A 16,205-nucleotide genomic window follows, 5' to 3' on the forward strand; every position below is an offset into this window, starting at 1 on the left:
TTGCCTGAAGAATTCCATGAACAGAGGAGCCTGGCAGACTATAGTCCATGGCTCACAAACAGTCGGTCACAACTGAGTGACCAACACTTCACTGGAACTTACCCTATACTACCTTAAACTATAGCCTGCACATTTTAACCCATCTCCCCTAAGGGCAGGTCCTTACAAGAAGGTACTACATTAAAAATGGATGGAAACATGTAAACAAAGAGCATCTGGCTCAGGTTTCTTGCCAATATGGTTATGTGTGTGCTGTTCCCTATGCCTGAATGATAAACTTAATTGAATGTTAAACAAGAAAAACTGTTTTGTGTTCTCCTTTTATTATTATTATTTTGACAGCGCTGTGCGGGGATCTTAGTGCCCGAACCAGAGATCAAACCTGGACCCACAACAGTGAAAGTGCAGAGTCCAAACCACTGGACCGCCAGGCAACTTCCTTGTTTTCTACTTTTAAAAGTCATCTTTATTTCTGATGACTTTTTTGGTCATTGGAAAAGGTTTCTAGGAAATTTTCTGGGAAAATCCAGAAGTAAATTTGGAGCTCACCTACAGCAAGCAGGAAGACACATATATTATCCCATTTTCATTAGAACTGAAAAATGTCCTTTTTATTAAGTTGTAACCTATCCTAAATCCTTTGTAGAATGAACACAAAGACTACACAAATTTGGTTAATACTATATCCTGAATAAGTATATTAAAATTATGGCATACAAGATTGGAAATGGTCAAGCCATTCACTTAAAAGAAAAATCCATAAACCAAAGTCTTTATCAGGCCTCCTTCCATTACTAAAATTACTTTATTCTTATATCTGTATAATTTAACCAAGTGGTAAAAAGTGACACTCCACTCACTTTAAACAATAAAAATAAAATTTTTGGATAACTTAAGTATCCTCTTCTCTTTTATGATTCCTGCTTTGGGGTTCAATACTGCAATACAGTCTTTGGGAAGGACTGTAATAGAGAATACTATAGGGGAATATTTACAGGTGTATAACCTCTAGTCACCTCTTTGACCCTCATCATCAATGGGGAGAGAAGTACTTACTTTGAAGGGCTCTTTTGGAGATTACATAAGACAATATATGCAAATCATCTAGTAGGTATGAAGGAGGAAACAGACAGAACAGGCTCCATCTTGAAAGCAGGACTCCATCTTGGGCCGGACTGTGGACTTTGAACTATATGCCCAGTATAGATGGACACGACATACCAACTGGAAAACCAGGCCCCCTGGATGGAAGAGTCCCAGGGCTTGTACCTAGACTCTCTGTTGCCTAAAAGAATACCCTAATTATCTGTGTAACCAAATAGAATCATAAATTCTATTATGCTTATTGGGGTATGACCACAGGCCTATTGAGAATTGTCCACTGTTAACTACCTAGGCTTAAGGCATATGAATCGCGGGTTAACTTTGATTGTATCTTTCTTTTCTTGTGTTCAGACTAGTTTCAGGGAATTTGGGGAGGTGGGTTTGGGCACGTACATATATACATAGAGTATATAAAGTTTTCAGAAAAACTCGTCAGAGTCCTTGGCTAAGAAGAGACTCTGCCTTAGGCCTGCCAGTGTAATAAACTGCACTCCACTATCTGCATTGTCCTTCTGAGTGAGTTTGTTTCCCAGAACATGTGGCTACAACAGGTACTCAATAAATTGTATCATGGAATCAAGATTGCCGGGAGAAATATCAATAACCTCAGATATGCAGATGACTCCACCCTTATGGCAGAAAGTGAAGAGGAACTAAAAGCCTCTTGATGAAAGTGAAAGAGGAGAGTGAAAAAGTTGGCTTAAAGTTCAATATTCAGAAAACGAAGATCATGGCATCTGGTCCCATCACTTCACGGCAAATAGATGGGGAAACAGTGGAAACAGTGTCAGACTTTATTTTGGGGGGGCTCCAAAATCACTGCAGATGATGACTGCAGCCATGAAATTAAAAGATGCTTACTCCCTGGAAGGGAAATTATGACCAACCTAGACAGCATATTGAAAAGCAGAGACATTACTTTGCCAACAAAGGTCCGTCTAGTCAAGGCTCTGGCTTTTCCTGTGGTCATGTATGGATGTGAGAGTTGGACTGTGAAGAAAGCTGAATGCCAAAGAATTGATGCTTTCGAACTGTGGTGTTGGAGAAGACTCTTGAGAGTCCCTTGGACTGCAAGGAGATCCAACCAGTCCATTCTAAAGGAGATCAGTCCTGGGTGTTCATTGGAAGGACTGATACTAAAGCTGAAACTCCAATACTTTGGCCACCTCATGCGAAGAGTTGACTCACTGGAAAAGACTCTGATGCTGGGAGGGATTGGGGGCAGGAGGAGAAGGGGATGACAGAGGATAAGATGGCTGGATGGCATCACCGACTCGATGGACATGAGTTTGGGTGAACTCCAGGAGTTGGTAATGGACAGGGAGGCCTGGCGTGCTGCGATCCATGGGGTCACAAAGAATCGGACACGACTGAGCAACTGAACTGAATCAGACCCAGTCTACCATTCAGATGGCTTGCTACATGGTAACGGTAATTTGTAGTATAGAATGAAGTCTACAGTGCTGAACTTTTTCCATTTGATGTCTTGCTTAATCTGGTTTCTAACTTTAAAGCTTATTAAAAACTAAAGGTTACCTATTAGCAAGGTCGTTCTGCAAGAACCTAAGCAAAACACTTCCCAGGCATCAGACAAGCATATTTGTCAAAGCATTAATTCACAAAAGAGCCAAGGAAGGGGCATTTACTGAGCTATTCAATGGGGCATCACCAAACTATACATTCACAATCAGAACTGCTAATGCCTCTACTCTCTATATCTGTTGTTATTTAATACTGATAAAATTGGTGAAATCAATGAAACTATGCCAAGGAAAGACTCAAAGGTGGCTTCTGAAGCAAGTCCAGACCCATCAGCCATTTACCTGATGCTCATCTCTTTCATTCACCTATGCCAGACTCCTCAAACCTAACCTCTAAAGACAATACTATTAATAGCTATTTAACAGCTAACAGGTAGTGCTATTAGCTAAGTTTAAAGATAATTTACATAGAATGCCTACACAATGTCTGGCCTAAAGCAAGTATGCAATAAATTATAGCTGTTACTGTCATTGTTAATAAGCATTCATGAGTGCCCACTATTCTCCCAACACTGTGCTAAGCACTTAGTGAAACAATAGGTATAGATGCAGTCCCACTTTTAGAGAAAACAAGTTAACTGCTACATATAATCATATAATTAAATGGTAAATTATTTGGCATAGACTAAGTGCTGAAAGAGACCAGAAAGCTTCCTCTTCTATTAATTCACAGAAACTTCTTGAATTGGGTAGGGCAGAAATTACTATTCTCATTTTATCAGAAAAAAAAAAAAAAAAAAAGAAAGACTAAGAAAAAACCCTGTTCATGTTCATAGAGATCACCGATGTATTTAACAAATTCTAGCCCACGAACTTTGCTAGATGCAGAAGAGAAACAGATCAGTTAAAGCTCTTTCCATTGTAAATGACAGAAAATTTAATCAAAACTAGTTTAAGCAAAAGGTCTAATTACTGGCTAATTAACTGAAGGCCAGGATTTGGGAAGACTAGGTAAGAGCCTCTAATTCAGAGCACCAAGTCATTACCTCCATCTCTTTAGCCTTGCTTCCTCAGTGTTGGTTACATCATAAGCTAGAGTCCTCTACGACCATGGCAAAACAGCTTAGCATCTTCTAGACCTTCTAGAAGCTAGCACCCTTCCAGCCCAGCAGGATTGCGAAAGGATTTCTATAGCTCCCACAAAAGTCTTGAACATCCAGTGTAGAATGGCTTAGAACATATTTTTACTCCTAAATCAGTCACCTTGCCTAGAGGAATGTGATGTGCTGGTTAGCCTGGGCCTAGTTCGGGCACACCAGAGTTCCTACTCAAACCACAAAATAATGAGGTATAGTTCCTAAACCATCATCTGAGGCCATTATCAAGATAAGGGGGAGAAGCTAAAGAAGCAAACTACAAATGTCCACCACAAGAAACCCTGTGACTGCACTCTTCAGGAATTTAGAATTTAGGGCAATGAATCACAAGCGCAAATGTCTGGTAGAAAAAAGGGTTGGAGGTATGGTTCCAATAGGAAAGAAACATAATTGCGGCACAAAGTGGTAAGTACTACAGCAACTGTCACAGCATCCAGAGAAGAAGAGCACTAAGGCCACCAGGGACTCAAGGAAACCTTCATAGAGGTGGTATTAACCAGGTCAGGTAGCAAATCACTCAGCTACAACAGGTGAACAAAGTTTTCCTTATTCTCTGTGAAGAGATCTCCTCCTAATGGTAGGAGAGGAAGATGGGTCATCAATGGAGATGGCTGCCACAGAAGCTCACTTAAATTAGCTGTCAAAACTGCTCAGCACTTAGATACACTGCAAAGGCCTTGTCCACATAAGTTCATCCTTCCCATCTCTTCCTGTAAGGGCATGTGTACCAGGGTCCCCATGGTGCCTGGAATCTTCCCGGGCCCACTTGGTTCTACTGTACTCAAGGTACCTCCTGCCATGAAGCTAATGGATCTCTTGTCACTGAGGCATCAATAAAGGGTAATTGTCATTATATGCAAAGACCATGGCCAAGCCTACAGAAAGATGTTTCAGCTACATACAGTCATGGTTCAAACATGGAACTAGACCGTCCATCATTTCCAAAGCATTTTAGCTTTCTCACCTACTACCATGCTGCCTCTTTTCACTGTACGTTTAAGGGTTGAAAGATCAAAGAGGAAAGTACCAAACACACCAAGTTGAGGCCACATTATCATATGATAAAATGGAATTTAAAGAAAAACCCATAAAACTGACATTTCCACACATGCACTTTCTGCTCATTGTGACAGCATGAGGTACCCAAAAGAAGGCAGGGTTTGGGGTCTATATCAGTCCACCAGTTACTAACTGCTTAACGATGGGCAAGTCACTTTTCTAACCCTCAGTTTCCTAACCTGTAAAAACGAGAAACATGAATATATTCTTTCTTCATGAAGCTCTTACAGGAAAAAACAACACAGAGCAAGGGAAAAGCACTTGATAAAATTGTAAACCCCTGTGAAAACATTCGTTATTATGTTCTTTAACTCTTTCTGGAAAGATGTTTCAAAGTATTATACAACTTCTAAGTCTATAAAAAGCAGAATCCTCAATGCTTCAAAATATAGGGACTACATATCCTCCTGACTTGAAAATAAAAACTGTTTCCAGGAAAGGCTTATAAAAACAATGCCACATTAAACACTGGTGATTTATTTTAAGAGCTGGCATGCAATTAAGAGGATTCCACTGTTTCACCAGGCTCTAGTGGCATCCAATTAAGTAATAATATGAGAGAGGAGCTCTTAATTACAAAGGAAAACTTCCACAAGCCAGTGACAGGTGTGCAGGGCTCAAGCTGAGATCAAACTAGTTGACTACAGCATTAATTCCTCTCTTTTCTTTTTCCCAGACACTTGAGTTTGCATGCAATTAGCTGAAAAGTAAACCAGACTAAATGACTACCATATTTCAAACTTTATTACCCTTTATTATGTTAACATCCACCAATTGAGTTTTAAAGGATTAACACCAAAACAGATGGTTTAAATCCACAATAAGTAAGCTTCAGTGATCAGAAATGATAATCACTAAAACCACATTTAAGGGGATGCACTTTTCTTCTAACTTTCTACCTTTCCTCCAAGATGTACAGCAAACCTCTCTTCATTGATTTAATCAATAAAATTACACTCAAACATTCAATATCTATTTTGCAGGTCACTGACAATTGTATTAGCCACACCTGCATTAAAAGCCAAATAAACACATCCCCAAAACCCAAATGGAAAAATTTTCCCACCAAGTTTGATTATTATAAGCTCAAAGTGTGACCTTTCAAAGAGACAGACTCTTACCAATTAAACTGTTTATGTGAACTCTAAACATGTGACAGGGCAATGATGATACAACAAAGGCACCCATTTGTTAAAATAGCCCTTTTCAAGCAGAGTTCTCCCTGGCTGCCAAAGAAGAGTTCCCAGAAGGTCAGATCTCCAAATACGAGGTTGGGAAGCAACTCCCTCAAAATATGTACACACATAGGATGAACCACTATAATAAGAAAAACACAGATTCTGGATCTAAGTTCCAGCAGTATACTCCATTCACTCTAGCAATTGTGTTGATGGTTAAAGAAACACACATAAATGAATACTATAAAGCATTACAGGTCTATCACAGGCATCAGCACAAAGAAGCATAAAGAAAAACAGTCAAAAGCAATAGCTTTATAGAAGAAGTGATGTTGGTGCCAAATTTTTAAAAATACAACAGGGCTGTGTTTCACAAGGTGAGAAGAGAAGAACCACTTGAAGAGAAGTACCACAGGAGACTGGAAGGCGAAAGTCATGAGATACATGGAGTTAACAGGCAAGTTTAGCCTCGAGTACAAAATGAAGCAAGGCAAAGGCTAACAGTTTTCCAAAGAGAACACACTGTTCATGACAAACACCCTCTTGCAACAACACATGAGACGACTCTACAAATGGACATCACCAGATGGTCAATACCAAAATCAGACTGATTCCATTCTTTGCAGCCAATGATGGAGAAGCTCTATACAGTCAGCAAAAACAAGACCAGGAGCTGACTGTGGCTCAGATCATGAACTCCTTCTCGCCAAATTGAGACTTAAATTGAAGAAAGTGGGAAAACCACTAGACCATTCAGGTATGACCTAAATCAAATCCCTTATGATTATACAGTGGAAGTGAGAAATAGATTTAAGGGACTAGATCTGATAGATAGAGTGCCTGATGAACTATGGACGGAGGTTCGTGACATTGTACAGGAGACAGGGATCAAGACCATCCCCAAGGAAAAAAAAAAAAAAGCAAAAAACAAAATGGCTGTCTGGGGAGGCCTTACAAATAGCTGAAGAGAAGAGAAAAGCAAAGAAGAAAAGGAAAGATATACCCATTTGAATGCAGAGTTCCAAAGAATAGCAAGGAGAGATAAGAAAGCCTTCCTCAGTGATCAGTGCAAAGAAATAGAGGAAAACAACAGAATGGGAAAGACTAGAGATCTCGTCAAGAAAATTAGAGACACCAAGGAACATTTCATGCAAAGAAGGGCGCAGTAAAGGACAGAAATGGTAGGGACCTAACAGAAGCAGAAGATATTAAAAAGAGGTGGCAAGAATACACAGGAGAACTGTACAAAAGAGATCTTCAAGACCCAGATAATCATGATGGTGTGATCACTCACCTAGAGCCAGACATCCTGGAATGTGAAGTCAAGTGGGCCTTGGAAAGCATCACTATGCACAAAGCTAGTGGAGGTGATGGAATTCCAATTGAGCTATTTCAAATCCTCAAAGATGATGCTATGAAAGTGCTGCACTCGATATGCCAGCAAATTTGGAAAACTCAACAGTGGCCACAGGCCTGGAAAAGGTCAGCTTTCATTCCAATCCCAAAGAAAGGCAATGCCAAAGAATGCACAACTGCACTCATCTCACACACTACCAAGGTAGTGCTCAAAATCCTTCAAGCTAGGCTTCAGAAACACGTGGACTAAGAACTTCCAGATGTACAAGCTAGATTTAGAAAAGGGAGAGGAACCAGAGATCAAATTGCCAACATCCACTCGATCATAGAAAAAAAGCAAGAGAATTCCAGAAAAACATCTACCTTATGCTTCATTGACTATGCTAAAGCCTTTGACTATGTGCATCACAACAAACTGTGGAAAATTCTGAAAGAGATGGGAACACCAGACCAGCTTACCTGCCTTCTGAGAAACCTGTATGCAGGTCAAGAAGCAACAGTTAGAACTGGACATGGAACAATAGACTGATTCAAAATTGGAAAATGAGTATGTCTAGCCTGTACACTGTCACCCTGCTTATTTAACCTCTATGCAGAGTATACCATGCGAAATGCCGGGCTGGATGAAGCACAAGCTGGATCAAGATTGCTGGGAGAAATATCAATAACTCAGATATGCAGATGACACCACCCTTATGGCAGAAAGCGAAGAGGAACTAAAGAGCCTCTTGATGAAAGTGAAAGAGGAGAGTGAAAAAGTTGGCTTAAAGTTCAATATTCAGAAAACTAAGATCATGGCATCTGGTTCCATCACTTCCTGGCAAATAGATGGGGAAACAGTGGAAACAGTGGCAGACTTTATTTTGGGGTAGGCTGCAGTCCATGGGGTCGCACAGAGTCGGATACGACTGAAGTGACTTAGCAGTTAGCAAACTCACTGCAGATGGTGACTGCAGCCATGAAATTAAAAGACACTTATTCCTTGGAAGGAAAGTTATGACCAACCTAAACAACATATTAAAAAGCAGAGACATTACTTTGTCAACAAAGGTCCATCTAGTCGAGGCTATGGTTTTTCCAGTGGTCATGTATGGATGTGAGAGTTGGACTATAAAGAAAGCTGAGCACAGAAGAATTGATGCTTTCGAACTGTGGTGTTGGAGAAGACTCTTGAGAGTCCCTTGGACTGCAAGGAGATCCATCCAGTCCATCCTAAAGGAGATCAGTCCTGGGTGTTCATTGGTAGGATTGATGCTGAAGCTGAAACTCCAATACTTCAGCCACCTGATGGAAGAGCTGACTCACTGGAAAAGACCCTGATGCTGGGAAAGACTGAAGGCAGGAGGAGAAAGGGACGACAGAGGATGAGATGATTGGATGGCATCACCGACTCAATGGACATGAGTCTGAGTAAACTCTGGGAGTTGATGATGGACAAGGAGGCTGGTGTGCTGCAGTCCATGGGGTCACAAAGAGCCGGACACAACTGAGTGACTAACTGAACTGAGCATGCAGATAAGCACATAATACTGGGAGAGTAAGATAAAAGGAGTCTAGATCTTTGGGTGATTTCCTAGAACAGAATCTCTGCCCACCCTGGCTATAACACACCTACCTCTTAACTGTTACATAAAAGATCAATGTCTGTCTTGTTTGAGCCACTGAATTTCTGAGTGTCTGTTTCAGCAGGTATCCTGTACTCTAACTGTATACTCTCTAAACTTGTAAAAACCTGAAAGAAACTGTGCAAGACAAATCATAGGACCCTAAAAATCTACTATGTATTAGTAATACCTTTAAGATCAGAGGGGAACTTTCATGAATAGATATGCACATGTGCACTCACAGACATAAAATAAGAAAACAGTTGGACTGAGGCATGCCAAGTGACAGAGCAGGACCAGGTTTGCAGCTAAGTGATCAAGACTGAAAGTTCAAACTTTGGTCTCATACAGTTTCCACAATAAAACAACTAACTCTTAAAAGATAAAGTAATATGTAAATTACTACCTGACACTCAAATCTACAATCTAGAACAAAGGAATCAATTATGACATTCCTAGGTAAGGGGTAATTTACATGAATAACAATCATGTCAGACTAAAGTAAGAGAGGCTTAGGAATTCTCAAGCATTTTGTACTATAATCATACACAAAAATAATGCAGGGCAACATACCCAGAAAATTAAGTAGCTAGACTATGTCATGATCGTATTTGAATGTTTTATTGCCTAGAACCTAAATGAAACAAAACCAGCTTCAAGGACCTGAAAGAAGACTATTAATGGAACTAGCTCCTTGATGTTTGTTGACATTATACTGTTTCTATCAAAAGCCACATAATCTACTTATCTATTTATTCATTTATAGGACAGATGAACCAAAACTCTTGAGCTTGCGATTTTGACCCTATGATGTCACCTTTAGGGCAATATCTGGCTTCATAAGTACCAAAGTAAAACAATCATTTTCAAAAGGAAAAAAGTGTGCTATGGAAAAAACAAGAAAAACTTAGGTTCTAATCCTAGGTTATCGATTTTCAAACTGTATGACCTTGGACAATTAACTAATTTCCCTGGGCTTCCAGTCTGCATTTGTAACATAGGACAGTGTGAGGATGTCATCCAGCTCTATGAAGTTCCAAAGTCTTAAATATTCTAATGATATATTAACTGAGTTAGCCTATTATTTTAATGTTAATACCTCAATGTAAAATAAAAGTCACAATAGAGCATCACTTCAATTTATTTAAAATATGTATATAAGCAAAAAAAAAAAACTGGAAAACTAATTTGCCACTGCCATATCTTCTTCACAGAAATAGGAAAAGAAAATCTGACAAGGCAGTCAGAAAGAGTTCAGCACAATTAAGTTCACATGAGAAAAACTGCTTCTTGCAACTAAGCCTGTGCACCACAACTATTGAGCGTGGTCTCAAGAGCCTGGGAGACGCAATCACTGAACCCAACTGAACCTAGGTGCAGAAACTACTGAAGGCCACACGCCACAACAATGAGAAGCCCTCACTTGCCACAACTAGAGAGTAGCCCTCCACTTGCTGCAACTAGAGAAAAAGCCCAGGCAGCAATGAAGACCCAGGACAGCCAAGAAACAAATATTAAAGAAAAAGAAAAATTGCCTCTTCAAATATTCCAAATGCATAACTGCAATCCCTCTCTCATATGAAGGCTCTCTTATAGACAGTGACCACATCCTGGCTCAAATATATATTAAATGCCACTATCATTAGTGTTACTGTAATGCTCAAGCATAATCAGTGACCACGAATGAAGGAATCTGCAGAAAGCACAGAATATAACAGTAATCTAGCAATTTTAGCATCATCACTCTTCAATAATACTAGATTCAGCAAGAACTCTTTCAATCCTGCAGTCCTCAGCAATCTTTACAGAAAACATACTCTGTGTCAGGTACTCGAAAAACAGATTCTCTCTCTCACACACACACACAGACACACACACACAAAGTTGTCCTATCTACTCTCAATCAGCTCTCATAGTCTATCTACCAGGGAATTTTGCTCCTTGGATTTGAAAAAGAAGGATGTAACAGAAGACTTTTTAAAACCTGCTGTTTATCTCCAAATAGTCCAGATAAAGAAATCTATTACAAATAGAATGTATTGGCATCATGGACGAGAAGGTGTTCACCAAGGAGCTGGACCAGTGGATCGAGCAGCTGAACGAGTGCAAGCAGCTGTCCGAGTCCCAGGTTAAGAGCCTCTGCGAGAAGGCTAAAGAAATCCTGACAAAAGAATCCAATGTGCAAGAAGTTCGATGTCCAGTCACTGTCTGTGGAGATGTGCATAGGCAATTTCATGATCTCATGGAACTGTTTAGAATTGGTGGCAAATCACCAGATACAAATTACTTGTTTATGGGCGATTATGTTGACAGAGGATATTATTCAGTGGAAACAGTTACTCTGCTTGTAGCTCTTAAGGTTCGTTACCGTGAACGTATCACCATTCTTCGAGGAAATCATGAGAGCAGACAGATCACACAAGTATATGGTTTCTACGATGAGTGTTTAAGGAAATATGGAAATGCCAATGTTTGGAAGTATTTTACAGACCTTTTTGACTATCTTCCTCTCACTGCCTTGGTGGATGGGCAGATCTTCTGTCTACATGGTGGCCTATCACCATCCATAGATACACTGGATCACATCAGAGCACTTGATCGCCTACAAGAAGTTCCCCATGAGGGTCCAATGTGTGACTTGCTGTGGTCAGATCCAGATGACCGTGGAGGTTGGGGTATATCTCCTCGAGGAGCTGGTTATACCTTTGGGCAGGATATTTCTGAGACGTTTAATCATGCCAATGGCCTCACGTTGGTGTCTAGAGCTCATCAGCTGGTGATGGAGGGATATAACTGGTGCCATGACCGAAATGTAGTAACGATTTTCAGTGCTCCAAACTATTGTTATCGTTGTGGTAACCAAGCTGCAATCATGGAACTTGATGATACTCTAAAATACTCTTTCTTGCAGTTTGACCCAGCACCTCGCAGAGGCGAGCCACATGTTACTCGTCGTACCCCAGACTACTTCCTGTAATGAAATTTTAAACTTGTACAGTATTGCCATGAACCATATATTGACCTAATGGATATGGGAAGAGCAACAGTAACTCCACAAGTGTCAGAGAATAGTTAACATTCAAAAAAACTTGTTTTCACACGGACCAAAAAGATGTGCCATATAAAAATACAAAGCCTGTCATCAACAGCCGTGACCACTTTAGAATGAACCAGTTCATTGCATGCTGAAGCGACATTGTTGGTCAAGAAACCAGTTTCTGGCATAGCGCTATTTGTAGTTACTTTGCTTTCTCTGAGAGACTGCAGATAAGATGTAAACATTAACACCTCGTGAATACAAGTTAACTTCCATTTAGCTATAGCTTTACTCAGCATGACTGTAGATAAGAATAGCAGCAAACAATCATTGGAGCTTAATGAACATTTTTAAAAATAAGTACCAAGGCCTGCCCTCTACTTGTGAGTTTTAAAATGGTTTTGTCTATTTTCAGGGACACCGTTTAATTTAATTGTATGATTTGTCTGCACTCAGTTTATTTTCCCTTCTCAAATCTCAGCCTCGTGTTGTTCTTTGTTACTGTCAGAACCTGGTGAGTTGTTTTGAATGGAACTGTTTTTTTTTCTCCCTGCTGTAAGATGATGTTACTGCACAAGAGCACTGCAGTGTTTTTCATAATAAACTTGTGAACTAAGAGCTGAAAAAGTCAAATTTTAATTGTATCAATGGGCAAGACTGGTGCTGTTTATTTAAAAGATAACATCAATTGATAACTTAGAATCTGTAGAATTCTAGGAAAAAATAAAAATCAAGGCCACAACAAAAAAAAAAAAAAAAGAAATCTATTTTCCAAATCTAAAAAGATTATTCCTAAAATAGATGTATAGCTCTAACCAGTGTCTACAGTAATGACAGAGGGGGAAAAAACAGGGGAATTGGAATCAGGAAGCCAGAGACTGAGACTCTAGATTCTGCCACTCAACAAATGTGTAACTTTGTACAATTAATTTACTTCATTTTTCCTCCCCTATAAAATGGATACAGCATATCTGCTTCACAGAACTTTAAGGCACAGACAAGACATATTTTATATATATTTATATATACTTATTAAGCAGTTTCTGAGAAAATTTAGGGTAGAGGTTAAGTATTTAGGCTTTGAAGTCAGACTGCTTGGTTCTAATCACAGCTATATCTCTTCATTATTTGTGACAATGAGCAAGTTTCTTTCTTTCTCCAAGTCTCAGTTTTTTCTTCTATAAAATGGGGATGAGGATGAAAACAAATATTGCATGCACTTGAAACAATGTCAGACATACAGTACAGTGTGGCCAGCATCATCATCATTAGATTTGCGCTGAATACAGTAGATACAAAGATGAAGAAAAATACACGAACCTGCCCCAAAACAGCTACCAGTTTAGTACAAAAAACAGATTAGAAGAAAAACTTTTAATAACAAAATACCTACCTAAAAAATTATGCAAATATGTTTATTATATATGAAGCTAATATGATAAAGTAACTCAGATTCATTCTGTGCCTATAGAAATCCATCTCCTACATAAACACTGCAATACCTTTATACCAGTAGCAAAGGGGGTAGAAGACAGAAGCCTAAATGGGTTCTTATAATCAAGTAAAATGGAGACTGTGAAACTAACCTGTACAACCACTATTGTACCCCAGTACTCAATAGAGAAGGCAATGATCCAGAAAGCATAACGCAGCCACTTGTAGTAAAGAAAAAGATTACACCCCCGAGAGAAAAATGAAAAAACTGGTGCAGTACCAAAATCCAAAGCCAGAAGGCTTTCTTCATATAAAAAAATCTTTATTTTAACCAATATGCTGTACCACTCAGACATATCAATAATTACAGTAAAAATTTTGGTTGATGTTCCACTTAGGAAAAATACCATCTGCCTTATTGAAATGCTATAAAAGAACCAATTTTCAGGGAAGAGATAACCTGAATATGACTGCATAAAACTAAGCTTTCTAGTCTGTAAAAGTAGATCCCCCACTTGCCAGCCACCTGGACCTCTTTACATGAAAATATGCCTTTATGCCCACCTGAGAACCACTAAGTGATTCACATACAATAAGCACAAGCTTTACTTGGAACAGCCCCCCCTAAATGGACACACTTAGCTGCTGGGGGCTACGAGGAGCTGGGAATGAAGCAAAATCTACTTCATTTCTGTACATATTCCTGAAGACTTAAAACTGGGATTTCAACTTCAGAGTCCTCAGCTGAGAGAACCTACAGCTGTTACCTCCATCCTTACTCTTTCAACCAGTGCTCCACACACTGCTCAGGCTTTAAGATTTTCTAATCAAGAAGCATCCATTTTCCTTGCTCTATGGATCAAGATTAGACCAAGATCCAAACGTCGTATCTAAATTATCCTCTAAGTTCCCTTGGGCTGCCTCACCACTCTACTGCCACTCACACTCCATTCTCACCTCTACCATTCAACTATATTCACTCAATACTTTCTCTACTCAGGACCTCATTCTGGCCTCTTCTCTTCAGCTGTCCCTAAGAGCTAACATAAAACTCATCAAGATGTTTCCTTTATACAGTATAATTTAAATTTAAAATCTCCCTTAAAATAGTAGTAAATTCCCTTCTAGTCTAACTATGAAAGTCACATAATGATTACCTAACATTTTTCAATTTAAAAGGCATCTTCACATCCATTCTTATTTGATCCTTACAACAAAGCAGGTCAGCTATTATTATCCCTCCTCCAAGTCTCAGCTAAGAAAATCAGCTGTCCCAAGAAACTCAGCTAGGAAGCAGCAAAGCTAGAACTTTAACCAAGTTTGTAAAATCACAAGTCAATGCCCTCTCCATATATGTACTCACTCTCTTGACTAAGAGAGTATAAACAATGAACCAGATGTCTAAATATCCCTTCCAGCAAGTTCCTAGAGGAAAATGAATTCCATCAGTTTAACAGCATCAACATGAAATGTAACAAAACAGTACTAAAAGTTGATCATCTTTTAATAAATCCTATGGCCAGTGATGAAAAAAGCATCAAATTATCCAAATAGTTCAGTAATGCACCCAATTAGTTGCTGGGGAGTAGAAAGAACTGGGAATTAAACAAAATCTATTCTACTTCTGTATATATTCCTAGAAGACTTAAAGAAGGAAGGTAGCCAACACTTAATGAGCCCCTACCGTGTTACAGGCATATACGAGGCACTACCACATATAATGTGGGTATTATCTCTATTTCACAGATGAGTAAAACAAGGCTTAGGCAAGGAGTAAGGGTTAGCCAAAGACGGTTAAAGGGTTTATCCAAGACTACCCAATAAGTGGCAATGCCAAGATTTTAAAACCCAGTTCCCACACTTAAAGTCTATTTCCAGTGACTATATCATGTTTTGGCACATCATATAGTGCCAAACTTTTAAAGAATTCCTAAAACAGAGTATGTCTGGAAGGCGTTTAATTTTGGAAAGATAATCAAAATACTCCATGTACCTTAACTGCTGTAATAATGTAAGATTAGATGACACATATACACACTATTATACACAAAATAGACAAGGACCTACTATATAGCACATAGAACTCTACTCAATATTCTGTAATAACCTATACAGGGAAAGAATCTGGAAAAGAATAGACATAAGTATAGGTATAACTGAATCACTTTGCTATAGACCTGAAACTAACCAACACTGTAAACCAGTACTCCAAAATAAAAATTAAATTTAAAAAATTAGATGACAGGAAGAACAACCAGATATACATCTGATGACACTAATTAATGTACAATATATTACTGAGCCAATCACTGTAACATCTAAGAACGTAAGAGAAACTTGTGTAATGCATCTTCAGAATATCTTATACTATAATTGAAAACCTAACGTGAGCTTTGAGTCTGGTAAACTGCTGCCCACCCCTTATTAACTGAGATACCTTCATCTGGTTACTTAAATTCTCTGAATTTAGGTTTCCGCTTATGCAAAACAGAAACAATACCTACCTCTCAGGGTTCTAATTAAGATTGAGAGATAATGTGTGTAAAAACCTAGACAATGTCTAGCACATGGTACCTAGTCTCATCCTTAGCCCTCTATGGATATTCCCAGGAAAAAAAAAAAAAGTAGATGAAAATTAAAAACTGAACTATACGATTCCAAATAGAATTGGCTGTTTGGTACCATGGAAAGTAAATACACAGATGACTGAGAAATAATTTTTTTCTTTTAGATATTTTAGGATCAGATAAATAAAACCTTAAAAAGAAAATTCCAGATGACAATCAAAAGCAAAC

The 16,205-nt window shown here is 38.9% G+C and overlaps 2 protein-coding genes across 4 annotated transcripts in view; one reads left to right on the forward strand and one right to left on the reverse strand.

Annotated features, from left to right (window-relative positions):
* The window catches only part of FAM168A (family with sequence similarity 168 member A), a 208,337-nt gene that overhangs the window by 171,080 nt on the left and 21,052 nt on the right, over nucleotides 1-16,205 (reverse strand). The window lies entirely within an intron of this gene.
* Nucleotides 4,062-12,594, forward strand: LOC101108352 (serine/threonine-protein phosphatase 2A catalytic subunit alpha isoform-like). Its single transcript, XM_042232615.2, has 2 exons — nucleotides 4,062-4,104; nucleotides 10,973-12,594. Exons 1-2 carry the CDS (start codon nucleotides 4,062-4,064, stop codon nucleotides 11,914-11,916), a joined length of 987 nt encoding a protein of 328 aa, XP_042088549.1. The 3' UTR covers nucleotides 11,917-12,594.

This window comes from Ovis aries, chromosome 15 (assembly GCF_016772045.2).
Source record: "Ovis aries strain OAR_USU_Benz2616 breed Rambouillet chromosome 15, ARS-UI_Ramb_v3.0, whole genome shotgun sequence".
Taxonomy (NCBI): Eukaryota; Metazoa; Chordata; class Mammalia; order Artiodactyla; family Bovidae; genus Ovis; species Ovis aries.

Excerpts from the sequence above, each read along its gene's own strand:
- LOC101108352 (XM_042232615.2), top strand. The coding sequence starts at position 4,062 with ATGAATCACAAGCGCAAATGTCTGGTAGAAAAAAGGGTTGGAG. Across the intron at positions 4,105-10,972 it reads GGTAGAAAAAAGGGTTGGAG|AATGTATTGGCATCATGGAC; the intron begins GTATGGTTCCAA and ends TATTACAAATAG.